The sequence below is a fragment of the Malaclemys terrapin genome, chromosome 3, assembly GCF_027887155.1.
Source record: "Malaclemys terrapin pileata isolate rMalTer1 chromosome 3, rMalTer1.hap1, whole genome shotgun sequence".
Classification (NCBI taxonomy): domain Eukaryota; kingdom Metazoa; phylum Chordata; order Testudines; family Emydidae; genus Malaclemys; species Malaclemys terrapin.
Genome location: NC_071507.1, coordinates 141,836,729 through 141,864,359, shown reverse-complemented (window position 1 = coordinate 141,864,359; position 27,631 = coordinate 141,836,729). Strand labels below are relative to the sequence as shown.

At 43.6% G+C, this 27,631-nt stretch overlaps 1 protein-coding gene across 4 annotated transcripts; it reads right to left on the bottom strand.

Moving 5' to 3' along the window:
* On the bottom strand, positions 1-26,636 carry GJB7 (gap junction protein beta 7). Of its 4 annotated transcripts, none has more exons than XM_054021416.1 (2): positions 26,537-26,636; positions 1-2,622 (listed from the first exon to the last, which is right to left on the bottom strand). In XM_054021416.1, exon 2 carries the CDS (start codon positions 2,593-2,595, stop codon positions 1,792-1,794), a length of 804 nt encoding a protein of 267 aa, XP_053877391.1. In that variant the 5' UTR covers positions 2,596-2,622; positions 26,537-26,636; the 3' UTR covers positions 1-1,791. The 4 variants fall into 4 exon arrangements, with proteins under 4 accessions (XP_053877391.1, XP_053877392.1, XP_053877389.1 ...); XM_054021417.1 differs by lacking the exon at positions 26,537-26,636 and adding an exon at positions 21,909-21,967; XM_054021414.1 differs by lacking the exon at positions 26,537-26,636 and adding an exon at positions 3,724-3,829.
* Between the last annotated feature and the right edge of the window lie 995 nt (positions 26,637-27,631).

The following is a 27,631-nucleotide window of genomic DNA, read 5'->3' as shown; positions in this document are numbered from 1 at the left end:
TTGATTTTTAGCAAAGCTAGCACTATAATGAAATAACACAATTTGCTTTTATACCAATAGGTGTGTTTCAAAAAAGTAAGGCTTTAATTAGTTGTTCCTTAAACTAGTTGCTGTTCTGAAGGAAACGTTATTTAAATGATCAGCTAACATTTACTCTTTTTTCCCCCCCTGGATATTTTTTTATCGGAGAGACATAAACCATAGTCTGTGTTAGCCAGTGATGACGCAGGCAAGGTCCACTATATTCTCTTTTACAGAGTATCACCACAGGCTACATTCCTTTTTCAGAGGACATTCTTTTCCTCTGTAAAAGAGAATAGAGTCATCATGAATGTTTTTTCTTAATGTTGTAAGTGCCTTAACATGGGAATGCTTGGGGGATCCCAAGATGGAAAACAAAAACATTTTATGTTGAAATCAATGTTTATTTCAAAAGCCAATTCAAAACAAATATTTTTATTATGAATTTTCTAGCTGAAATTTTTGTCAAAATCCACATTTTCCCATGGAAAATTTCTATTTCAGCACAAGTACATTTTTCAATGTGAACATTTTTCAAACAATTTCAACCAGTTCTAATCCCTAGCAAGTTGGACAGATGGGTGGACACATAGATCCTCTTCTTAAAACACACAGTTTGATATCTCCTGTAAAATTGAAAAAGCACTATTAATCTGTTATAGCAAGGAAGACTTAACTACTCCTGATTTACTATCTTACTGCAGTTAAATGTATATATACTGTACTAAATCTTGAATTCAATGAAGATTGAAATAAGTCACAAATTGGAACAGTTGAACCTAGGCATAACCATAAATGCTTACCATAGAAATTAAAGTTGAAAAGACCGATGGTCATCTTTTCCCATTGATTTCAATAGAGTGAATTTTTCCTGTCCTAATTTCTCTCGCTTTCTACCTGTTGCAGGAAAATGATAGGCTTCATGGAATACTCAGCTCCCCTCTAGTTTAACTATATAATGTTAACTTTAAAAGACCATAATTTTGAAGCATGTTCTGAAACCCTCTCACCACCATCCATGGTGCCCAGCTAGTGTGCCTCAACCCAAACCTGAGACACAGGGCTTTAATAGATGACAAAGTTATTCAATCTCTATAGCTGTAGAGAGAAAGGAAGGTCCAGTGCTTATGGAGATAGTCAGGGATATGGGAAACATGAGATCAATTCCCTCCTGTGGCTGCAGACTTCCTGTATGATCTTAGGCAAGCTATTTAATATCCCCATGTGTTTCTGCCGCCTATAAAAATTGCAGAAATACCCCCACAGGAGGTAAATACATTATAAATTATAAATACATTAAAGATTGTGAGGTGCTCAACTACTACAGCAATAAGTGCTGTTTAAGTAGCTAAGATAGACAGCTACCTAGGTCCGTCCTTGGTATCAGTCTGCCAGCAGCTGTGTTTAATTGTTGTAAAATAGTACAAATATTAGTATATAAACAGAACTAGGCTCAGCCCATCGCTCATATAGTGACCTAATCACATAGGACAGTTAGCAGCCATAAGTTGTCAACCCTTTTCAGTTACTCCTATTGTCCTGGGCTGGATTCGAGTTGGTAGAGTAACCTAATCCATATGGCTTTATATCCCCTTTTCACTCCTCTATTCTAACCAGTCCCAGGAATCTGACAATTTTTTTAAGAGAAAAAGAGAATACACTATTTTCTAGATAGAAATAAAAGTTCCTCCTTATCCACTCATGGATTTCTTTGAACTCATGTAAGAGGAATAATTCAAACAGTTTATTTAACATCAGGCGATATTATTTTTATCCTCTCAAATCAGTAGGTAAGTTACTTTCAGGTTTATCTGGCATATTGACGAGCACTGGTGAAGCATTGCTGTGGAACAGAGCTGTACTTGCTGTTTCAGCGGGATCAACGTACTTCAGCTTCTGGCATTCACTTTTCATGGTTTGAACTTTGTTGTTATATCTCTCAAGGTAACATTTTATGGTGTATTTGAAAATCAGATAGCTCAGTTCACTTACATTTAATACAATGCACAAGCACGAAGTCACCACCACAAAATAGAGGAAGACTTTCTTCTCTGTGGGCTTGGAGATATAGCAATCTACAGTGTTAGGACATGGCCTCATGTCACACTTCACAAGGCGTGGCACATTGAATCCACCATACAACTTGTAAAACAAAACCAGGAAACCAATTTCAAATCCTGTTTTGAAAATGAGGCTGATGAGATAAGTACACAACAATCCACCATCCATGCTCCCTGGGGTCTTGTAAAGTTTCATTTTGTGTCGCTTTTCCCTGCTCTCTCGATAGGCAACATGGAGAACAACCAAAAGAGAAGGGGTGGAGACCATGATCAGTTGCAAGGCCCAAAGCCTGATCTGGGAAATGGGGAAGAAGTGGTCAAAGCAGATGTTTTCACAACCTGGTTGCCTGATGTTGCACTCGAATTCCTTCTGTTCATCCTTCCAGACATGTTCTGCTGCCACAACGTAGACAAGCAAGCGGAATATAAACACAATAGCCAACCAGATCCTGCCAATCCCTGTTGAATATTTATTCACTCCACTTAGGATGTCTCGCAGGAATCCCCAGCTCATGTTTTTTTCTGAAGGAAGGCCAAAATGCTGTAACAAATAAACATATGGTTAGAGATTTCCCTTCCTCTGGAGAAAGAACTAATCATATTAGTATAATATGCTTTTGCGAACAGGGGCTGCTAACAGGGAGTTTCGCAAGGGAGTTCTCCAGGTGAAGGAGGAGCAATACAGCACCCTTTTGGGGTAAGTGACTGTCTGTAGTGTGTGTTTGTTTGTGTTTGAGGGTTACTTGCTGTGTGCTGAGCTTGTGTTTGTCAGTTTGTTTGGTTGGTTGTTTGAAGGACCGTGTGCTGTGGCTGTGAGCTTCAAAGGAAGGTTTGAAAGCTAGAAGCCTCTGGTAAGTGGCTGAGCCTTAATCAGTGGGCGGGGCATTCATACAGGCCAGGGCTTTTTATAAAGCAGCGCACAAGCGACCAGGGAGCTTTTGCGAACAGGGGCTGCTAACAGGGAGTTTTGCAAGGAAGGGGGCGAGGGTCCCTTGCCGGTTCTATCTGTTTTCTCTTTATTCCCCTTTGAACCTATAACCAACTACATTCAAAACTTCTTGCTTAAACAACCCTTTCAGCGGACAGGGGGCTGCAGACCGGAGTTTGACAGAGGGAGGCTTACGATGGTTAGGAAGACCCGCAACACCTGTGCCAGCACTGCTTCTGTCTCCTCCACCTGTGCCTGTAGCCAGACAGAGTACCTGAGCATGGATGCTTCTACCCAGATCCTGGTGTGGTTTTGCAGAGACTGTAACTTGCAATTTCCACTTACTGATATCCAGGCTGGGGGGACCATCCAATGTGAGAGGTGCCTGCTGGTGGAATCTCTCAGGCAGCAGGTGGGAGAGCTACAGGAGGAGGTGGCTAGGTTGAGGAGCATCCAAATCCACGAGCAATTCCTTGACAGTGTCCATGTGGAGACAGCTGAGGTAGCTGTCCCAGTACACAGGACTGCTGATACACCACTGGTGGAGGAGGAGATGGCTCAGGGTGGACGCTGGCAGCTGGTTACTTCTGGCAGCAGGCAGTGCTCCACCCCAGCTCCGAACCCTCCTGCCGTGGTAATAGGTAACCGTTATGCTCTTCTTGATACAGGAAAGAAGGAATCACCCCCTACAGTAAAGGAGGAGAAGCCTTGTACCCCTAAGGCTGGGAGGTCTGCTGCCACCACTGCGAATAGGAAACGTAGGGTAGTGGTGGTCGGAGACTCTCTGCTGAGGGGGACGGAGGCGCCCATCTGTCGCCCTGACATTTCATCTCGGGAGGTATGCTGCCTGCCGGGAGCCCGTATCCGAGACATTACGGAGGCATTGTCGAGGATTATCCAGCCCTCTGACTACTACCCCATGCTACTCATCCATGTGGGCACAAATGATACTGCGCGGTGTGACACTGAGCGGATCAAGAATGACTACAGGGCTCTGGGAGTACGGGTGAAGGAGTTTGGAGCGCAGGTGGTATTCTCTTCAGGTCTTCCTGTCAAAGGTAGGGGCCCAGGCAGAGACAGATGCATCATGGAGGTGAATGCCTGGCTGCGAAGATGGTGTCGCCAGGAGGGCTTTGGCTTCCTAGATCACGGGATTCTATTTGAGGAAGGACTGCTAGGCAGAGATGGCGTTCACCTTTCGAGGAGGGGAAAGACCCTATTTGGACACAGACTGGCTAACCTAGTGAGGAGGGCTTTAAACTAGGTTCGACGGGGACAGGTGAGCAGAGCCCACAGGTAAGTGGGGACCATGGAGACCGGGGAGATGGGTCGGAAACGAGAGGGAGTGTGGGCTATATTGGCAGAGAGAAAGGAGGGTCAGGACAAAACTGGGAGGAAAGATCAAACCAGTATCTTAAATGCCTATATACAAATGCAAGAAGTATGGGGAATAAGCAGGAAGAACTGGAAGTGCTAATAAATAAACACAACTATGACATTGTTGGCATCACTGAAACTTGGTGGGATAATACACATGATTGGAATGTTGGTGTGGATGGGTACAGCTTGCTCAGGAAGGATAGACGGGAAAAAGGGAGGAGGTGTTGCCTTATATATTAAAAATGTACACACTTGGACTGAGGTAGAGATGGGCACAGGAGACGGAAGTGTTGAGAGTCTCTGGGTTAGGCTAAAAGAGGTAAAAAACAAGGGAGATGTCATGCTAGGAGTCTACTACAGGCCACCTAACCAGGTGGAAGAGGTGGATGAGGCTTTTTTTAAGCAACTAACAAAATCATCCAAAGCCCAAGATTTGGTGGTGATGGGGGACTTCAACTATCCGGATATATGTTGGGAAAATAACACAGCGGGGCACAAACTATCCAACAAATTCTTGGACTGCATTGCAGACAACTTTTTATTTCAGAAGGTTGAAAAAGCTACTAGGGGGGAAGCTGTTCTAGACTTGATTTTAACAAATAGGGAGGAACTTGTTGAGAATTTGAAAGTAGAAGGCAGCCTGGGTGAAAGTGATCATGAAATCATAGAGTTTGCAATTTTAAGGAAGGGTAGAAGGGAGAACAGCAAAATAGAGACAATGGATTTCAGGAAGGCAGATTTTGGGAAGCTCAGAGAGCTGATAGGTAAGGTCCCATGGGAATCAAGACTGAGGGGAAAAACAACTGAGGAGAGTTGGCAGTTTTTCAAAGGGACACTATTAAAGGCCCAAAAGCAAGCTATTCCGCTGGTTAGGAAAGATAGAAAATGTGGCAAAAGACCACGTTGGCTTAACCACGAGATCTTGCATGATCTAAAAAATAAAAAGGAGTCATATAAAAAATGGAAACTAGGACAGATTACAAAGGATGAATATAGGCAAACAACACAGGAATGCAGAGGCAAGATTAGAAAGGCAAAGGCACAAAATGAGCTCAAACTAGCTACAGGAATAAAGGGAAACAAGAAGACTTTTTATCAATACATTAGAAGCACGAGGAAGACCAAAGACCGGGTAGGCCCACTGCTTAGTGAAGAGGGAGAAACAGTAACAGGAAACTTGGAAATGGCAGAGATGTTTAATGACTTCTTTGTTTCGGTTTTCACCGAGAAGTCTGAAGGAATGCCTAACATAGTGAATGCTAATGGGAAGGGGGTAGGTTTAGCAGATAAAATAAAAAAAGAACAAGTTAAAAATCACTTAGAAAAGTTAGATGCCTGCAAGTCACCAGGGCCTGATGAAATGCATCCTAGAATACTCAAGGAGCTAATAGAGGAGGTATCTGAGCCTCTAGCTATTATCTTTGGAAAATCATGGGAGACGGGAGAGATTCCAGAAGACTGGAAAAGGGCAAATATAGTGCCCATTTATAAAAAGGGAAATAAAAACAACGCAGGAAACTACAGACCAGTTAGTTTAACTTCTGTGCCAGGGAAGATAATGGAGCAAGTAATTAAGGAAATCATCTGCAAACACTTGGAAGGTGGTAAGGTGATAGGGAACAGCCAGCATGGATTTGTGAAGAACAAATCATGTCAAACCAATCTGATAGCTTTCTTTGATAGGATAACGAGCCTTGTGGATAAGGGTGAAGCTGTGGATGTGGTATACCTAGACTTTAGTAAGGCATTTGATACGGTCTCGCATGATATTCTTATCGATAAACTAGGCAAATACAATTTAGATGGGGCTACTATAAGGTGGGTGCATAACTGGCTGGATAACCGTACTCAGAGAGTTGTTAATGGTTCCCAATCCTGCTGGAAAGGCGTAACGAGTGGGGTACCGCAGGGGTCTGTTTTGGGACCGGCTCTGTTCAATATCTTCATCAACGACTTAGATATTGGCATAGAAAGTACGCTTATTAAGTTTGCGGATGATACCAAACTGGGAGGGATTGCAACTGCTTTGGAGGACAGGGTCATAGTTCAAAATGATCTGGACAAATTGGAGAAATGGTCTGAGTTAAACAGGATGAAGTTTAACAAAGATAAATGCAAAGTGCTCCACTTAGGAAGAAAAAATCAGTTTCACACATACATAATGGGAAGAGACTGTCTAGGAAGGAGTACGGCAGAAAGGGATCTAGGGGTTATAATGGACCACAAGCTAAATATGAGTCAACAGTGTGATGCTGTTGCAAAAAAAGCAAACATGATTCTGGGATGTATTAACAGGTGTGTTGTGAGCAAGACACGAGAAGTCATTCTTCCGCTCTACTCTGCTCTGGTTAGGCCTCAGCTGGAGTATTGTGTCCAGTTCTGGGCACCGCATTTTAAAAAAGATGTGGAGAAATTGGAAAGGGTCCAGAGAAGAGCAACAAGAATGATTAAAGGTGTTGAGAACATGACCAATGAAGGAAGGCTGAAAGAATTGGGTTTGTTTAGTTTGGAAAAGAGAAGACTGAGAGGGGACATGATAGCAGTTTTCAGGTATTTAAAAGGGTGTCATAAGGAGGAGGGAGAGAACTTGTTCACCTTAGCCTCTAAGGATAGAACAAGAAGCAAAGGGTTTAAACTGCAGCAAGGGAGGTCTAGGTTGGACATTAGGAAAAAGTTCCTAACTGTCAGGGTAGTTAAACACTGGAATAAATTGCCTAGGGAGGTTGTGGAATCTCCATCTCTGGAGATATTTAAGAGTAGGTTAGATAAATGTCTATCAGGGATGGTCTAGACAGTATTTGGTCCTGCCATGCGGGCAGGGGACTGGACTCGATGACCTCTCGAGGTCCCTTCCAGTCCTAGAATCTATGAATCTATAACTAGCATCTAAACCAGCCTAAAATAATTAGTCAAAGTGCTGCTCCTAGATCCATACGGCAGATTTTAGAGCTGATATTTGGTACCTCCTATGGTTGCTAATACTGAGAACAGTTTAACAGCAAGTGTAGGCAAGCCCAAACCATGTTGGGCACCATATCAGACAGTCAGGTTCAGCCTTGCTCCAAACATGCTATAAATACAAAGTGGGACTGTTCTTATTAATGTTAAGAGAAGTCATAAAAATTTCCCATGAAAGAATAGTTTGACTGTTTTAGGACCCAGGGAGCTCCCAGGAATCAAGGCTAAAACTACTATGTACTCCCCATATGATATAAATTAGGGGGGAAAGGCAACCATAAGGAGTATGGTGTCCATAATAGCATCTTCAACCCAGACTGCACAGATGCATCTGTTCTATCCTAGGATGTTGCTATTTCCCCCCCCACCCTCCAGAGATACTGTACTTAAGTGGAGAAGCAGCTCCAATGACGATCATTAAAAAGTAATAATTTTGCTAGCAGATATCAGTTAGTAGAACAATAAATAATAGAACAATATCTTAATAGAAGGAAAAGCTGATATCTTGGGTGTGTCTTGAATAATAGCAATTGCAGACATTTTGATGGTGACCATTGCATATGAAAAAATTATGGGTCAAGAACATCCCAGGTGATGAATGCATTTGGCGCCACAATTTGAAGCATAATGATAAAGATAGGAAGATTATTGTAATCTCTCTCCAATATAAATGGATGGAAAATCTTATTTATAAGAGTTTGGGTTATTTTTGTATTGGTTCATTTTTTCCCTCCTTCTCACTGTTCCATTCACAGGCTAATATGGAACGGGAGTTACTTCATTGTCCTTCATTACTTTTAGCTACGCACGTCTGAAATCCTCCTCAAAGGTTAATGTCTGTGTGAATGATTAAAATGAACAACTACTCTGTAAAACAAGGATTAGTTTTCACCATAGGGAGTGTCACCTGGCATATCTGTAAATATTTGCCAACAGCAAATCCATATAATGTCACCCAACAGCCTTTGTGAGCTCTTTAAGCAAAGCCAAAATAAGTTGCAGCTGGTAGGCCAAATGTATTGTCAAATGAACAAACAGGCCTATAAAACCATCAACATAAGAGGTGTTCCAAGCCCCAGGCTTCTTTCTGTCCTTTGAAAATGGTAGATTTAGTGCTGACGTTCATCTTCTCTGTTTGTGTTTAATTTATGTTCTGCTACATTCAGACGCTCCCCTCTTTCCTGTGCTTTATGGGGGGGTGCAAAATTTGCCCATGCACTTCAGTTGCTGTAAAAGGACTATATTTGTCTGCTTTTTATGGATTATGTGCATAAAATTAACAGATTCATACATTATAAGGCCAAAAGGGACCACTGTGATCATCTACTCTGATTTCCTATATAACACATAGGGCTTCCCTAAATTCCTACTTGAACTAGGCATATGTTTTAGAAAAACATCCACTCCGAATTTTAAAAAAATTTCTAGCCGTGACAGAGAATCCAGTACAATCCTTGGTAAATTGTTCCAAAGTGGTGGGGGTGGGGGGCACTATATGTGAAAGAACGCATAGAGTCAAATGAAGTAAAACTCTTAAATGAACCAAACTGTAGCATAGAATCTCTATGGATAGTAAGTCCATGCTTGAATAATAAGAATCTAGTACTAGGGATATACTACCAACCACCTGACCAGGATGGTGATAGTGAGTGTGAAATGCTCATGGACAGTAGAGAGGCTATAAAAATAAAAAACTCAATAATAATAATGGGGGCTTTCAGCTACCCCCATGTTAACTGGATACATGTCAGCTCAGGATGGGATGCAGAGATATATGGAAATATACCTATCTCATAGAACTGGAAGGGACCCCAAAAGGTCATCAAGTCCAGCCCCCTGCCTTTGCTAGCAGGACCAAGTACTTATTTTGCCCTAGATCCCTAACTGGCCCCCTTGAGGATTGAACTCACAATCCTGGGTGTAGTGGGCCAATGCTCAAACCACTGAGCTATCCTTCCCCCAAATAAATAGTAAAGTTTTTTGACACCTTAAATGACTGCTTTTTCGAGCAGCTAGTCCTGGAGCCCACAAGAGGAGATTTCTCCTGATTCCTGATTTAGTCCTAAGTGGAGCAGAAGTTCTGGGCCACGAGGTGAATATAACCAAACCGTGTGAAAATAGTGATCATAACATAAAATTTAATATCCCTTTGGGAGGGGGGACACCAAAGTAGCCCACTATGGTAGCATTTAAATTTCAGAAAGGGAAACTACACAAAATTGAGGAAGTTAATTAAACAGATATTAAAAGGTACAGTGTCAAAAGTGAAATCCCTGCAAGCTGCATGGAAACTTTTTAAAGACACCATAATGGAAGTTCAATTTAAATATAGACCTCAAATTAAAAAACATAGTAAGAGAACCAAAAAAGTGCCATCGTGACTAAACAACAAAGTAGTGAGAGGCAAAAAGGCATCCTTTAAAAAGTGGAAGTTAAATCCTATTGAGGAAAATAGAAAGGAGTATGAACACTGGCAAATGAAGAGTAAAAATACAATTAGGAAGGCCAAAAAAGAATTTGAAGAACAGCTAGCCAAAGACTCAAAAAGTAACAGCAAAATTTTTAAGTCCATCAGAAGCAGGAAGCCTGCTAAACGACCAGTGGAGCCACTGGATGATCGAGATGCTAAAGGAGCACTCAATGAAGACAAGGTAATTGTGGAGAAACTAAATGAATTATTTGCATCGGTCTTCATGGCTGCGGAGGTGAGGGAGATTCCCAAACCGGAGCCATTCTTTTTAGGTGACAAATTTTGAGGAACTGTCCCAGATTAAGAAGTCATTAGAGGAGCTTTTTGAACAAATTGATAAATTAAGCAGAAAGAAGTTACCAAGACCAGGTGGTATTCATCCAAAAGTTCTGAAGGAACCCAAAAGTGAAATTGCAGAACTACTAACTCTGGTATGTAACCTATCATTTAAATCAGCTTCTGTACGAGATGACTGGAGGATAGCTAAGGTGATGCCACTTTTTTTAAAAGTCTCCAGAGGTAATCCCAGCAATTACAGGCCAGTAAACCTAACTTCAGTACCAGGCAAACTGGTTGAAACTATAGTAAAGAACAGAATTGTCAGACACCTAGATTAACATTATTTTGGGGGGGGAAGAGTCAACATGGTTTTTGTAAAGGGAAATCATGCCTTACCAATCTACTAGAGTTCTTTTGAGGGGGTCAGCAAACATGAGTACAAGGATGATACAGTAGACAGAGTGTACTTAGATTTTCAGAAAGGTTTTGACAAGGTCCCTAACCAAAGGCTCTTAAGCAAAGTAAATTGTCATGGCATAAGACGAAGGTCCTCTCATGGATCAGTAACAGGTTAAAAGATAGGAAAAAAGGGGTAGGAATAAATGGTCAGTTTTCAGAATGAAGTAAACAGTGGTGTCCCCCAGGGGGGTCTATACTGGGACCAGTACTGTTCAACAGATTCATAAATGATCTGGGAAAAGGGGTAAACAGGTGGCAAGATTTGCAGAGGATACAAGACTACTCAAGATAGTTAAGTCCAAAGCAGACTGCGAAGAGCTACAAAGGAATTTAACAAAACTGGGTGACTGAGCAACAAAATGGCAGATGAAATTCAATGTTGATAAATGCAAAGTAATGCACACTGGAAAGCATAATCCCAGCTATACATATAAAATGATGGTCTAAATTAGCTGTTACTACTCAAGAAAGAGCTTGGAGTCATTGTGGATAGTTCTCTGAAAACATCCACTTATTGTGCAGTGACAGTCAAAAAAGCGAACAGAATGTTGGGAATCATTAGGGAAGGGATAGCTAATAAGATAGAAGATATTATGTTGCCTCTATATAAATTCATGGTACTCCCACATCTTGAATACTGAGTGCAGATCTGGTCACCCCATCTCAAAAAAGATATATTGGAGTTGGAAAAGGTTCAGAAAAGGGCAAGAAAAATGGTTAAGGGTATGGAACAGCTTCCTTATGAAAATAGATTAATAAGACTGGGACTTTTCAACTTGGAAAAGAGACGGCTAAGGGGAGATATGATAGAGATCTATAAAATCATGACTGGTGTGGAGAAAGTAAATAAGGAACTGTTATTTACTCCTCATAACACAAGAACCACGGATCACCGAATGAAGTTAATAGGCAGCAGGTTTAAAACAAACAAAAGGAAGTATTTCTTCACACAAGACACAATCAGTCTGTGGAACTCTTTGCCAGACGATGTTGTGAAGGCCAAGACTATAGAAGGGTTCAAAAAAGAACTAGATAAATTCATTGAGGATAGGTCCATCAATGGCTATTAGCCAGGATGGGCAGGGATGCAAAACCATGCTCTGAAGTGCCCCTAGCCTTTGTTTGCCACAAGCTGGGAATGGGCAACAGGGGATGGATCACTTGATGATTATCTGTTCTGTTCATTCCCTCTGAAGCACCTGGCATTGCCCACTGTTGGAAGACAGGATACTGGGCTGGATGGACCATTGGTCTGACCCAGTAAGGCTGTTATGTTCTTATTTTCAAAGGTTAATTACCCTCGCTGTTAAAAAAAAAAAAAAAAAAAAAAAAAAAAATTGTGACTTAATTCTAGTCTAAATTTCTCTAGCTTGAACTTTCAGCCATTAGATCTTGTTATACCTTTGTCTGCTAGATTGAAGAGCTTTACATTTATGTTCCCCATGTAGGTACTTATTGACTGTGATTGAGTCATCCTTTAACCTTCTCTTTGTTAATGTCACCTTGTGCCAAATAGATAAAACTTAAAATGTGGGTGTAACAGGCAGGTTGAAGGGCCAGGTGGCCTAGTGGTTAGAGCAGATGGCTCTCAGTCTCCTGCTTGATTGTGGAGCTTCAGACTCTAAGGCTGGGTAGGTAGAGGGATTTGGGCTCTCCCCCTCCATCAGGTCCCAGCCCAGGGCCCTCCCAGCAGAGAGTCTATATCCACTACCCTGGGCTACTTCCTACCAGTCTGTTCAGTTTAGGGTTTGCCCCCCACCAATCCAATTTGTTGGGTGGCTTGCTCATGGGTTTTGGCGGCGCCTTGTCATGTTCCCAGGCTCCTTCGGGTGGGGCAGCCCCAGTTTGATGAGGGTGAGCCCCACAATATCTCTGTGGTTTACTCAGTTACCTCAGGTGCTGGAGACTCCTAGGTCCCATTCAGTCTCCCTGGGCTGGGGAGACAGTGCTTACTCCCAAGTGGCTTACTTGGGTGGCAGGCTAGTGACCCTTCCTCTAGATAGGAAGGCAGCTAGCTCCTGCCGCTTCACCAGTCAGTCCTGAACTGGGCCAGGCTCCCTCCCTTTTTTCCCCCCTCCAGGCCTGGCATTGGCTGGAGGTATAATGGGGTGGGGCTAGCTGGGCCCAAAGCCTTTATTTAACTCCTGCTGTGCTGGTGGGTAGGTTCTCTGCTTCATCACACAAACCCTCCCCCACAACACCATTTGAGGTTCCCCCCCCCCCATTTGTTCTCCTCTTTGCCATGAAAAGAAGTCAGCATTCAGGTTGGCTCTTCAAGGCCAGTGTTGAAGACGGAAGGAAAAGGGCTGGAGGGAGCGGTACTATCTCAGAATTCGGGGGTTAGTATCCTTCATGGCATGTAGCCATCGTAGGGGGGTATGGTCGGTGACTAGTGTGAAGTGAGTGCCCAGAAGGTAGTAGCAGGGCAAGTCCATAGCCCACTTTACTGCCAGTGCCTCCTTTTCAATCACAAAGTAGGTCCTCTTCCTTGGGAGAAGATGGGGTGCTAGTCATCTCACACTACCTGGCTCTTAGGCCCGCGTCCGATGCATCGGTCAGTAGCAGGAACTCCTTGGTGAAGTCAGGGCTGTACAAAATGGGTTCTCTGCAGAGTTGGGCCTTCAGGACTTGAAAAGCCTCCTCACAAGCTTTCGTCTACATTGTTGTCTAGGTACACAGCAGCATATTGGCCATGGTCCATTAGTCGCTGGACCATGGCCAGGATCCCAGGCAACCCAAAGGGCATTGTCTGGAAGTGAAAGAGCCCAAAGGGAAGTTGGGAAACTGTCTTTTCCCTGGATTCTGGTGTGAGGGGGATCTGCCAATATCCCTTTGTTTGATCCAGAGTGGTGATGTATTCTGATTCCCCTAGCTGGTCAAGTAGTTCATCAATGCGAGGGTTCGGCGACCAGGCGAGAATGTCCTAGTTTTGGACATCCATAAGGACAAACTTTCAGAGCATTGTCTTTAGTGTTCTGTTTAATCTTTCTACCAGGCCGTCTGTTTGGGTGTGGTGATCAGATGTCCTGAGAGTCTTGATTTTCAGCATTCGGCACAGTTGCTTGATCATCTACAACATAAAGTTCGTTTCCTGATCTGTTAAGATCTCCTGCAGCACCCCAACTTGAGCAAAGATTTTCATCAGTTCAGCGGCCACCATTTTGGCATTCATAGAATGTAATGGGGGTACTACTTCCAGGTACCTGGTTATATAGTTCACTATAACTAAAATAAACTAGTATCCTGCAGTGCTCTTCTCCAAAGGGCCGGCTATGTCCATTCCAATCCGCTCAACTGGCATGCCTACTAGTGGGAGGGGGATCAAGGGAGCTCTCTCTGTTGGCTTAGGGCTGTGAACTGACACTCCGGACATGAGAAACAGAAATCCAGAACAAAAAAATGGGCTAGAATCCGGGCTAACATCTTCTCCCTCCCTACATGCCTCTTGAAGGATATGGTGTGGGCAAGTTGCATCACCTCCCTCTGGGAGGATGAGGGTACCAGAAGCTGATTCCAAACTTCTCCAGTCTGCTGGTCCTTCTCACGGCAATATAGCCGCTCCTCCTGAATTTCGAAGGGTTGGAACACTCCGCTTGATGGGGTTCAATGGTCTCCACATTTACTACTGCCACTTGGGTGTATGCTCAGTTCAGCATGTTGTCCACCCATTGTTCCTCTACAAAGTGGGAGAACTGGTTCAGAATCGCTGACTCAGGTAATGGGGGGGCCTCTTCATTATACTTTGATGGGGCCTTGTCTTGCTAGGTTGGCTCAGATGCATGGAATGTTCCCTCACCAGGATCAGAGATCTCCCCTGCTACTCTGGTTAAGTATGGGGTCAGCACCACAGCGTATTGGGCTTGGAGCCAGAGGTCTACTACGGCCACCTGCTCAAAGTTTCAAGGAAGGCCTCAGGATCATCATTGGGCCCCATCTTGGTAAGTCTGATGGGGTGGCAGCATGGGTGGTGCGTGAGTCTTCTGTTTGGGGAGGCTTACACATGAGTGCTGGGAGCTCCCTAGAAGTGGAGGGGTCCACAGTGGCCCCGCCTCCCCAAGGGCCTGCCCCCACTGACTCTTCCCCCGAGGCACCCCCTGCCCACCCGCCTCTCACTCCTCCTCCCTGCCTCTTCCCCCAAGGCCCACCCACCCACCACTCACTTCTTCCCCCCACCTCTTCCTCTAAGGCCTGAGTGCCCACCCAACACTCGCTTGCTCCTTTCTGTGGTGGAGAAGAGTGACCGGTGGGTGGGGTCTCAGGGAACAAGGCAGAGCAAGGGTGAGACCTTGGTTCACATGTCAGTGGTCCCCCCACTTTTAGGGAGCTTCACTTCCAGCACCCCAAAGATGATGGGCCAGCACACCTCCAAAAGAAGGTGACCCATGCCACAACTGCACCATTTGCCCTTCTGCATGGCCAGCCTTTTCTGGGGAGGCTTAGCTTTCCCAAGCCTATTATACGTGGCGCCCATGGGTGGCAGTTGCAGCTGGGGCAGGATTTGCTGGCTCTGTGGGAGTAGGTGGCCATAATATCGTGACCACCTGCTGGACCAACTGTTGCTGCTGCTGGTTGGCCATTTGCAGAAGCAGTTTTGCTGCTGATGATGGTGGGTGTTTTGTTCGGCCATCGGTTTTAGTAGCTGTTCCATTTCCATTTAGCTAGAGTGCTGGTTGTTTGAGGGTTTCTTTCTCTCTCTTTTTTTCTTCAATTCCCTAATCTACCCGCATTCTTCACCAATCTGTTACAGGTGGCTTGAGGAGCTGGACAGCGTAGTGGTTACAGCGCATGGCTCACAGCCCCCTGCTTGGTTGAGGAGCCTCAGTCTCTAAGGCCAAAGGAGTTAGGGGGACCTGGGCTCTCCCTCTCCACTGGGTCCCAGCCCAGGGCTCTGTGTACGTCAGCCTTTGAAGGGGGGGGAGAGTCCTCCCTACTTCCTCCCACCAGTCTGTTCAGTATGGGGCATGGACCCTCTAGTCTAATTTGCTGGGCGGCTTGCTTCCCATAGGGTCCTCTCTTGTGTCATGGGTTGTGCCTTACCGCAGTCCCAGACTTCTTTGGGCAGGGCAGCTGCAAGCTGCGTGAAGACAAGACCCACAATGTCTATGGGGTTTGCTCACTCAGTTACCTCAGGTGCTGGAGACTCCTAGGTCCTCTTTGCAGTCTCCCTTGGCTGGGGAGACGGTGCTTACTCCCAGGTGGCTGCCTTGGCTGGCAGGCTAGTGCTCTTTCCCCTCAGGCAGGATTCATAGACTCATAGATTATAGGACTGGAAGGGACCTCGAGAGGTCATCGAGTTCAGTCCCCTGCCCGCATGGCAGGACCAAATACTGCCTAGACCATCCCTAATAGACATTTATCTAACCTACTCTTAAATATCTCCAGAGACGGAGATTCCACAACCTCCCTAGGCAATTTGTTCCAGTGTTTAACCACCCTGACAGTTAGGAACTTTTTCCTAATGTCCAATCTAGACCTCCCTTGCTGCAGTTTAAACCCATTGTTTCTGGTTCTATCCTTAGAGGCTAAGGTGAACAAGTTCTCTCCCTCCTCCTTATGACACCCTTTTGTATACCTGAAAACTGCTATCATGTCCCCTCTCAGTCTTCTCTTTTCCAAACTAAACAAACCCAATTCTTTCAGCCTTCCTTCATAGGTCATGTTCTCAAGACCTTTAATCATTCTTGTTGCTCTTCTTTGGACCCTTTCCAGTTTCTCCACATCTTTTTTAAAATGCGGCGCCCAGAACTGGACACAATACTCCAGCTGAGGCATAACCAGAGCAGAGTAGAGCGGAAGAATGACTTCTCGTGTCTTGCTCACAACACACCTGTTAATGCATCCCAGAATCATGTTTGCTTTTTTTTGCAACAGCATCACACTGTTGACTCATATTTAGCTTGTGGTCCACTATAACCCCTAGATCCCTTTCTGCCGTACTCCTTCCTAGACAGTCTTTTCCCATTCTGTATGTGTGAAATTGATTTTTCCTTCCTAAGTGGAGCACTTTGCATTTGTCTTTGTTAAACTTCATCCTGTTTAACTCAGACCATTTCTCCAATTTATCCAGATCATTTTGAATTATGACCCTGTCCTCCAAAGTAGTTGCAACCCCTCCCAGTTTGGTATCATCCACAAACTTAATAAGCGTACTTTCTATGCCAATATCTAAGTCGTTGATGAAGATATTGAACAGAGCCGGTCCCAAAACAGACCCCTGCGGTACCCCACTCGTTACGCCTTTCCAGCAGGATTGGGAACCATTAATAACAACTCTCTGAGTACGATTATCCAGCCAGTTATGCACCCACCTTATAGTAGCCCCATCTAATTTGTATTTGCCTAGTTTATCGATAAGAATATCATGCGAGACCGTATCAAATGCCTTACTAAAGTCTAGGTATACCACATCCACAGCTTCACCCTTATCCACAAGGCTCGTTATCCTATCAAAGAAAGCTATCAGATTGGTTTGACATGATTTGTTCTTCACAAATCCATGCTGGCTATTCCCTATCACCTTACCACCTTCCAAGTGTTGGCAGATGATTTCCTTAATTACTTGCTCCATTATCTTCCCTGGCACAGAAGTTAAACTAACTGGTCTGTAGTTACCTGGGTTGTTTTTATTTCCCTTTTTATAGATGGGCACTATATTTGCCCTTTTCCAGTCTTCTGGAATCTCTCCCGTCTCCCATGACTTTCCAAAGATAATAGCTAGAGGCTCAGATACCTCCTCTATTAGCTCCTTGAGTATTCTAGGATGCATTTCATCAGGCCCGGGTGACTTGCAGGCATCTAACTTTTCTAAGTGATGTTTAACTTGTTCTTTTTTTATTTTATCCGCTAAACCTACCCCCTTCCCATTAGCATTCACTATGTTAGGCATTCCTTCAGACTTCTCGGTGAAGACCGAAACAAAGAAGTCATTAAGCATCTCTGCCATTTCCAAGTTTCCTGTTACTGTTTCTCCCTCTTCACTAAGCAGTGGGCCTACCCTGTCTTTGGTCTTCCTCTTGCTTCTAATGTATTGATAAAAAGTCTTCTTGTTTCCTTTTATTCCCGTAGCTAGTTTGAGCTCATTTTGTGCCTTTGCCTTTCTAATCTTGCCCCTGCATTCCTGTGTTGTTTGCCTATATTCATCCTTTGTAATCTGTCCTAGTTTCCATTTTTTATATGACTCCTTTATATTTTGTAGATCGTGCAAGATCTCGTGGTTAAGCCAAGGTGGTCTTTTGCCACATTTTCTATCTTTCCTAACCAGCGGAATAGCTTGCTTTTGGGCCCTTAATAGTGTCCCTTTGAAAAACTGCCAACTCTCCTCAGTTGTTTTTCCCCTCAGTCTTGATTCCCATGGGACCTTACCTATCAGCTCTCTGAGCTTCCCAAAATCTGCCTTCCTGAAATCCATTGTCTCTATTTTGCTGTTCTCCCTTCTACCCTTCCTTAGAATTGCAAAGTCTATGATTTCATGATCACTTTCACCCAGGCTGCCTTCTACTTTCACATTCTCAACGAGTTCCTCCCTATTTGTTAAAATCAAGTCTAGAACAGCTTCCCCCCTAGTAGCTTTTTCAACCTTCTGAAATAAAAAGTTGTCTCCAATGCAGTCCAAGAATTTGTTGGATAGTCTGTTCCCCGCTGTGTTATTTTCCCAACATATATCCGGATAGTTGAAGTCCCCCATCACCACCAAATCTTGGGCTTTGGATGATTTTGTTAGTTGCTTGAAAAAAGCCTCATCCACCTCTTCCACCTGGTTAGGTGGCCTGTAGTAGACGCCTAGCATGACATCTCCCTTGTTTTTTGCCCCTTTAAGCCTAACCCAGAGACTCTCAACACTTCCGTCTCCTATGTCCATCTCTACCTCAGTCCAAGTGTGTACATTTTTAATATATAAGGCAACACCTCCTCCCTTTTTCCCCTGTCTATCCTTCCTGAGCAAGCTGTACCCATCCACACCAACATTCCAATCATGTGTATTATCCCACCAAGTTTCAGTGATGCCAACAATGTCATAGTTGTATTTATTTATTAGCACTTCCAGTTCTTCCTGCTTATTCCCCATACTTCTCGCATTTGTATATAGGCATCTAAGATACTGGTTTGATCTTTCCTCCCAGTTTTTTCCTGACTCTCCTTTCTCTCTGCCAATATAGCCCACACTCCCTCTTGTTTCCGACTCATTTCCCCGGTCTCCATGTTCCCCACTTACCTGTGGGCTTTGCTCACCTGTCCCCGTCGAACCTAGTTTAAAGCCCTCCTCACTAGGTTAGCCAGTCTGTGTCCGAATAGGGTCTTCCCTCTCCTCGAAAGGTGAACGCCATCTCTGCCTAGCAGTCCTTCCTCGAATAGCATCCCGTGGTCTAGGAAGCCAAAGCCCTCCTGGCGACACCATCTTCGCAGCCAGGCATTCATCTCCATGATGCATCTGTCTCTGCCCGGGCCCCTACCTTTGACAGGAAGAATTGAAGAGAATACCACCTGCGCTCCAAACTCCTTCACCCGTGCTCCCAGAGCCCTGTAGTCACTCTTGATCCGCTCAGTGTCACACCGCGCAGTATCATTTGTGCCCACATGGATGAGTAGCATGGGGTAGTAGTCAGAGGGCCGGATAATCCTCGACAATGCCTCCGTAACGTCTCGGATACGGGCCCCCGGCAGGCAGCATACCTCCCGAGATGAAATGTCAGGGCGACAGATGGGCGCCTCCGTCCCCCTTAGCAGAGAGTCTCCGACCACCACTACCCTACGTTTCCTATTCGCAGTGGTGGCAGCAGACTCTCCAGCCTTAGGGGTACGAGGCTTCTCCTCCTTTACTGTAGGGAGTGATTCCTTCTTTCCTGTATCAAGAAGAGCATAACGGTTACCTATAACCACGGCAGGAGGGTTCGGAGCAAGGGTGGAGCACTGCCTGCTGCCAGAAGTAACCAGCTGCCAGCGTCCACCCTGAGCCATCTCCTCCTCCACCAGTGGTGTATCAGCAGTCCTGTGTACTGGGACAGCTACCTCAGCTGTCTCCACATGGACACTGTCGAGGAATTGCTCGTGGATACGGATGCTCCTCAACCTAGCCACCTCCTCCTGTAGCTCTCCCACCTGCTGCCTGAGAGATTCCACCAGCAGGCACCTTTCACATTGGATGGTCCCCCCAGCCTGGATATCAGTAAGTGGAAATTGCAAGTTACAGTCTTTGCAAAACCACACCAGGATCTGGGTAGAGGCATCCATGCTTAGGCACTCTGTCTGGCTACAGGCACAGGTGGAGGAGACAGTAGCAGTGCTGGCACAGGTGTTGCGGGTCTTCCTAACCATCGTAAGCCTCCCTCTGTCAAACTCCCGTCTGCAGCCCCCTGTCAGCTGAAAGGGTTGTTTAAGCAAACAGTTAGAATGTAGTTGCTTTATAGGTATTAAGGGGAATCAAGAGAAAACAGATGGAACCGGCAAGGGACCCTCGCCCCCTTCCTGCTCCCTTCCAAACTCCCTTGCGAAACTCCCTGTTAGCAGCCCCTGTTCGCAAAGCTCCCTGGTCGCTTCTGGACATTATCTCAGCTAGATGTTACTGGATATTTGTTTTCATTGTTCTTTGATAAAAATGATTTCTTCTCTCACTAAATGGTGTAACACTTTCTTTATACCAGTCTCCATACACATTATCTTCTTGCTGATTCCAGAGGAAGCCATAAGAAGCACGTAAATTTTTAGCAGTATGCCACAACCTGTGCACTGTGTGATAGCACGCTCCAGTTTATGCAAATACTTGCTACATTCTGTCTAAGCAAATTCCATTTAACATTCAGACTTCTGTGTAGGAGCCAACTATCCCACGATATTAGACTGAATTATTTTTCCAAAATTATAGACGTTTGCTGGGACGTTCTTTTACCTGTTGATCAATGCTGCATTTTAAATCCTCCACTTCTCTACTGGGTATACTTCATTTCATAGTTTAACACATGCCCTAACCTTAATCACAGAAACCTGCCTATGTTTCCTATGTGTTTCCCCACCATCCTTGCTGTAGAAGTCTTCGTTTATGCATGTCCAGCATCACCAGCTGTATGGGGAGCCCCTGGCAGTGCAATTCCCATCAAAGCCAGAACGGGGCTACTGGACAGACAGCGAGGGCAGATACACGGCCTCTATCTGGCAAGGCCAGGCCTCCATGTTCTACATGGATCTTGGAGGATCTGCTGCTTTTGGGGCCCAAAATCCCTTGTTCTGCAAGAGGAGGAACAAATCTGCCCTCACAGGAAATGATGCCAGGGAAACACTGAAAGAGGGACTTGCGGCGTTTCCAGTCCCTGTCCCTTTAATTTTTCTCCCTACTTTTTACTCGTTAGCTGTACAGTCAATACAACTGTGGGAGAGTGAGCTGGAGTCTTCTCAGTCCCCTGCATCTTCAGTCGGATTGTTTGCTCAATTCCAGTCCAGAGTCTTAGTTGCTTAGATTCATTCTGGCTCTGACAACACTAACAGAAGTGTTTGCTCAGCATAAACTGCAAAATCTTAGGGCATATCTACACTGCCCCTCCATTTGGACTATGGGAGGGTGAATAGCAGAGTGCACCAAAGTGTTGCACTGTATCTCTCCCACGTGGGGGCTGAGGACCCGAACTAAAAGATTCCTACTTCCAATTAATGTAATCCTGGTTGACAAGGGAAGCGAACTGACTAACAAAAAAATAAATATGGTCCCACTTAATAAAATACAGACAAGAAGATTAGGGATGTGCCAAGTAGGTTTTCCTTTTCTAATATTAGGTAAATTACTCTGTCTCAGAAAACCAGGTTCTGCATTAACTGCTGTGAAAACAGCTTATAGATAAAGTCATCATTCCTATCAAGTAACTTTTTTACTTAAGGAATCCCTCCAAAGGCAGCGCGAGAATTTTAAGAGGTGTATTGGAACGGAGTAAAGAAAGCCTATATTGCTTGTCCTATGAAAATCCATGCTGCAGCTCTTTGTTGGGGGTGGGAGTGGCTGGGGAATCAGCACTTTTGAAAATCAGGCCACTTATGGATTTAGGAATCTATCTTTAGGCACTTGCTTTCGAAAATCTCTGCCAGTGTTTCCATATCAGGGAGTGCCTACATACGAACTGGAACTAGAAAAAATGTTCCTTACCCCTGGCCCCAGCAATCCTACACTGAGAACTGTCTGAAGAAAAGCACAAAGGAAAGACCTGTCCAGGGAGAAGTGGGAATAAGAGCTTGGAGGGAATTCTCAGACAGCCCTTAGGCATGTATAGGCCCCACTCTACTGAAAGAGCAAAGAGGAGGAAGAGTTTAAATCATGTAGCGCTGATACAGAAGAGATACAGAAAAGGATTTGAGTTATTGAAGACTTACTTACATAGTTACTTGATTAAATGCTGCTTTGGCTGAAATGAGACTTTTATAAAGTGATTGTGGAACACACAGCTATACGTTCTGGAGCCATTAATTCTCAATCCACAAGCTCTAGGCAACAAAATGCCAGTGTTTTTACATCTGTAGTCTTCCCTGTGACACTGATTGAATGTTCATGGGACAAACTTCAGCTGAGCAGGTCTATAGAGTAACAGAGCTTGTTTTGTGGCATTCCTCAGGGTCACAGGCAACATTTCTGCCAAAGGAGACGGAAATGTGTCCTTAAAAGGAAAAAATGTTCAGTTTATGTGCGATTGTTGCTATATGGCAGTGTAGCTTTTTACTGTTGATACTATACAATGCCATTCATTCTTCAAAGGCTTAGACTTTGCAGAAAGCGTTAGTCATCAGTTAAAGAATAAAGCACAAAGACAGTGAAAGAGAGTGAATCAGTAGATGAGAGGGAGACAGTAGACTTTCTGATGGAGCAGCACATGTGAGAGTGACATGCAGCTATAAGGAGAGGGGAAGGGGAGGCCAAGCATGGTGAACAGATGGGCCTGAGACTAGAGAAGGTGAAGCCATTGTGCGAGGAGTCAAATCCAGACCAGTCTAGGGATTCAGAAAGACCATAAAGGAGGAATTGAAATAGTCAAGTTGGGTTATGATTGTGACAAGAGGGAGATCACAATAGGGGGGGAGTTTTGGCAATGTTCCAGAAGAGGGGAGATAAATGAGCAGAGCAAGTAAGAGGTGACTTCTAGTCTTAGCAAAATTATATTCTGCGTTAACCAAAGGGAAAGTCTAAGATGCTTTATACCCAGAAGGAAGATTTCACGGTTTAGAGCATCCAAGAGTAGAATGATTGGTGCAGCATTAAATGAGCAGAAGGAAGAAAGACAGTTGAATGAGGAAGCAGAGGGACCAGAGAGTAAGTTGAGGGACATGTAAGATTGGTATCATCTGTATCGAGGTGATGTCCAGCACTGAAGCTAGCAATGAGAGGTCACAAAGGGTGTCAAGAAAAGAGAACAAGAAGCGGGACAAAGATGGAGCCTCCACAGTGGAAGGGATGAAGGAAAGTTATCGTCTCTATCAGAAATGAAAAGGGAGTCATTAGAGAGAGTTCAAATCAGCAGAGGAGAGGTGGCTGAAAGGGAAAGAGTTTCTTGTTCAAAATACTCTAGAAAAGACAGACTGAACAATATGATTGTATGGAAAGCTGTGCCATTAGTTGCTAAGCTGCTTGAATATCATTTATTGAAAAATGTATTTGAATAATGCCACAGTTGAATGAATTATTTATTGAACAATTGTATCATTCAGTCAGGTCTACAGCAGCTTGAATAATATGCATTGAATAATTCATACAATGAATAGCATATTATTTGATTAATAATTTCCCCCAGATTTTGACCATCTTTGCTAATTATGTTAGCAGTAGAAAAAGTACCTTTGTACAGAGGAGAATGGGGAATTAGGAAAATGTGAGGGGGAAATGAGCCAATGGCAAATGGAGCTAATCCATTAGGAGTTTGTGGGGCGGAGAAGAGGAGATACTTTCAGGAGGTACTGGTTAGGGAAGGACACTGGGAGTCACCAGGGGAGCACGTAGTGAAGGAGTGGGGAGTATTGTGTTGCTGTTCAATAAAAGCAGTGGAATGCAGAAGTGGAGCAGAGAGAGCAGGTTGTCAGCCTGGGAAGTGAGGGTGAGGCCCGCAAGTTGTGTGTCAAGGCTTGGAACTGGCCTAGCAAGCTGTGCAACGGTGACATTTTTTTCTGTGTAACTATTGTTGATTTAAAATATCAATTCTGTTTACTATAAGACATAGTCTTTCTTTAGGGTGGCTTTATGACAGAGGAGGGAAGGTGATGGAAACCATTGTGAAAGACACTAAGGGAATGGGGCGGGTGCTGAGAGTCATGGAGGAGGACACAGGAAAACAGAATGTGGAAAATATGTTGAGACATCAACTTCACTGTGGGGACAGTGAAATCTAGTGACTAGAGCAAGTTACAAGATGCCAGACCTGATTCTATTCAGAGTCACCCTGATCAAGTCACTTATGGATTGACTTTCAGAGGTGCTAAGCACCCACAAATCCCATTGAAGTCAATGGGAGCTGCAGGTGCTCATCACTTTTGAAAATCAAGCCATAACCCTCAGGGCCTTAGTTTCTTTATCTGTAAAATGGGGGTGATAATACCAACTTTGAGAATAGATTTCAGATGCTTGGGTGAAAGCTGCTATGGAAATGCAAGTGTAATAATTTAACATTGGGAAATTATTTTTGTCTGGAGTCTTTCATTGTCCATCCTAAAATGAGTCAAACTGAAATAAAAATGTAAATTTCAATACTCGTCGTTTTTTGAAGCCTACAAGAAACTAGCTAGCTAAGATAATTACTTCTTATATTCCATCAAACAAACCCACCTCTGCTGAACGGTGCACTAGCCCTAGTTGATTATTATTTATAATATGGCAGTGTCTAGTGGTGCCAATTGAAAGAGGGACCCCACTGGTGTAGACATGTCACAAACACAGAGTAAGAGACAGAGTAGCTGCTCTGAAGAGTTTACAGTCTAAAAGAGACAGACAAAAGGTAGGAGGGAAAACAGAGAGGCAACATCATTTACCAAAGATCATACAGCAGGTCAATGGTAGAGGTAGGAACAGAACCCAGGTCTCTTATATTCCAGTCCAGTGCCTGAGCCCTGTAGCATGCTGAGTTATTGTTCTGCCTTATTAATGTTAACCTCTCATTACATCAGGTCTAGCATTAGCTTGTAAGCTCATCAGAGCACAATTCATGTACTTTTATCTCTCAGGAGGAGGCACCTAACACTCTTTTGGGTGTCATAATAAGTAATATTTTAAGCAGAATTTCCAAACTTCCCAGGCCAGTATAATAGTGGTTAAAGTGTGTATGTATAACGTGTAAAAACACTAGCCTGGATATGTACTTGCTAAATATGTACAGGAATGGTAGTGGACAGAAGTAAATGGAGGAAGGCTGGTCATTTGGTTGTGGCCCTGGACTGGTACTCAGTAGATTTTTGGTTTTATTCCTTGCTCTGCTATTGACTTCCTGTGTAACCTTAGGGAAATCACATAATCTCTCCAGGCCTCAGTTCTTTGTCTGTAAAATAGGGGTAATACTTCCCTTTTCCACTCTGTCTGTCTTGTCTATTTAGAATGTGAGCTCATCAGATCAGGAACTTTCTGTTAGTTTGTGTGTGTACAGTCCCTGCCACAATGGGATCCTGTTCTCCGTTGGGGCATCGAGGTGCTACTTTAATAAAATAATTAATAATGATGATAAACCACGTGGGTATAATTCTCTGCTCTACTACAGACTCTCTGGGTGACCAGGGGCTAGTCACTTAATCCCTCTATGCCTTAGTTCCTCATCTCCAAAGTGGGATAAATATTTTTTCTCTACCTCTTTGGGGGAGCATGAGGGTCAATTCATTGATACAGTGTTTCCCAGATTTTTTGAAAACTTTCATCAGGAAAATTAAACTAATCATCTACCTCCACTCCTCAACAGCCCAGCCATGTGCTGCTAAATACTGAGGCACTCAGACATGATGATGATGAGTACTGTACAAGAATCTAGACAGATGTTACTCAAGAGCCTGATTCAGATCTAAATAAGGCAGATTTTTAACATCAGCTGACAATTTCTTCTTTAAATCAATACACCTGCCCTCCTTCTCCACTCACCCCCAGAGAATGTGTGGAAAGATCAAAATAGTTTGCATTTAGGGAAGAATATCATCCACAAACTACCTCCTCAGTGTTTGTCAGAAGCTTAACTCCGATTAGCTCTTTTTTTCTATCTAGTAGTTGCATTGCTTCATCTCACTAACATTTTATATTTGCATTTGAGAAATTAAAAGCACAATTTAACAACCCAGCAGCTATCAAGTCTGATGTTCTGCCAGAGTGTGGTGTTTGTAATTATTTTCCACATCACGGGACTGATTCTGGGAGGAACAGTAACTCTCAGCCATCACCTTTTCTGTGTATCTTAGTAAAGTAGGTAATCAGGTAAAAATGATACTTGAAACAGCCAGGATTACATAAAATACCAAAGTAGCTATGTCTGCTCCATATCTGCACAATAAATATTGCAGTTCTCATAAGCACAGAGAAAAACCTATAACCATTCTACCTCATGCTCTCCTATTACAAAGAAAAGCTACTTCTACGGTATCCACGGCAATGATCCCAGGTATTAACAAGTGTTGTTACACTGCTTGGGTCATTCCTGGAAGGGTTGTCAGAGGACAAAAGTATTACAGTCACAAGACAAGGGATTTTAACTTTAGAACTTACTGAAAAAAATTAAATTAAAACATGGACAGTGGGTCATAGATGGCTACATTCCAGTTTGTAACAATTAATTGTTTAAAAAGTATATCAACAGTGCATGGGAAAACTTACTGCCATTTTACAAGGCTTATACTTAATTAGAATTGCATATACATTTGACACTTTCTGGAAGGACACTTTTTTTTAAAACTAATATCCTGATTGTTGATACACACACACACACACAACCTGTCCCTAACCTTTTTCTTATTGAATAAAAGCACATTTTATCGGAACAAGAAAATCTTACTTACCTGAACAGCAACAGGTGATGATTAAAATTGAACCAGCAGTTTTCTAGTACCATTAACAATTAATGACTCATTTCCCAGAAAGGGAGTAATTGCTTTAAGCTGTGAAAATGGAGTCCAGCTGTTTCCTAGGTAGTATAATCTAAACAAGTGTAACCTGATCACTTGTTCTGGCATATTATTCAAATGAGTACTACAGTGTGTCTAGTGCTCTCAGGAAGATGTATGATGGGTAACTTGAGACTAGAAACAACTATTTAATGCTACACATGTAATTTTTCTCTCTTACCCATCCACAAATATTAACTCTAATGAAAGACAGCAGTTCTTTGCTTCTTTTCTTACACTATCACAGGTAGAGCCTCAACACTGAATGACGAATTTGACATGGTATGGCAGAGAGAAATGGTTCTCAAGCTGATCACTGGTGGTCTATGGAGGACATTTAGTCTTCCAACTCACAAAGTGTTTCAGTGAAGTCCAGCTAGCGCCCCAAAACAATATGAAACATTAAATATTATTTACAAAGAATTAGAACTTATGTATAAAAATTCTAGAAAAACATAACGAAGGGACCCATTCCGTTCCCTTTTTCCAGATACTGTAATCCCACCTGATTTACACTGTCCACCCACCATTAACTGTCTCCTGAAATTTGCAAAGATTGGTATAACAAGGACTGGCCTTCACTGAAACACACTTTCAACCTGAACACTTTTTAAACAAAGCTTTTTGTTTGTGAATTTGGCTGTGTTCTCCACCCCCTCCCACTTCCACCATGCACTCCAAAACTTTAAAATGGGTTGGACTATACAACCACCAGGAAGAGAGCACTACAAGATCCAACAAAGCAGAGATCCCCTCTTGCAGACCTTAACAAGGCCAGAGGAGCGGGTGTGACTTATACCTGGGTGGTATAACTGAACAGTGGAGGGGAGAAGGGGAACCTTTTATCCAAATGGAAAACATTAACCATGTCATGTTTTATAGAGAGGACACACTGAGCATTTAGGATACATTTTTCAGAGAAGCCCCTAAATAATGTAGGAACATAAGTCCCAGTGACTTTCAATGAGACTTAGGCTCCTGAGTCATTTA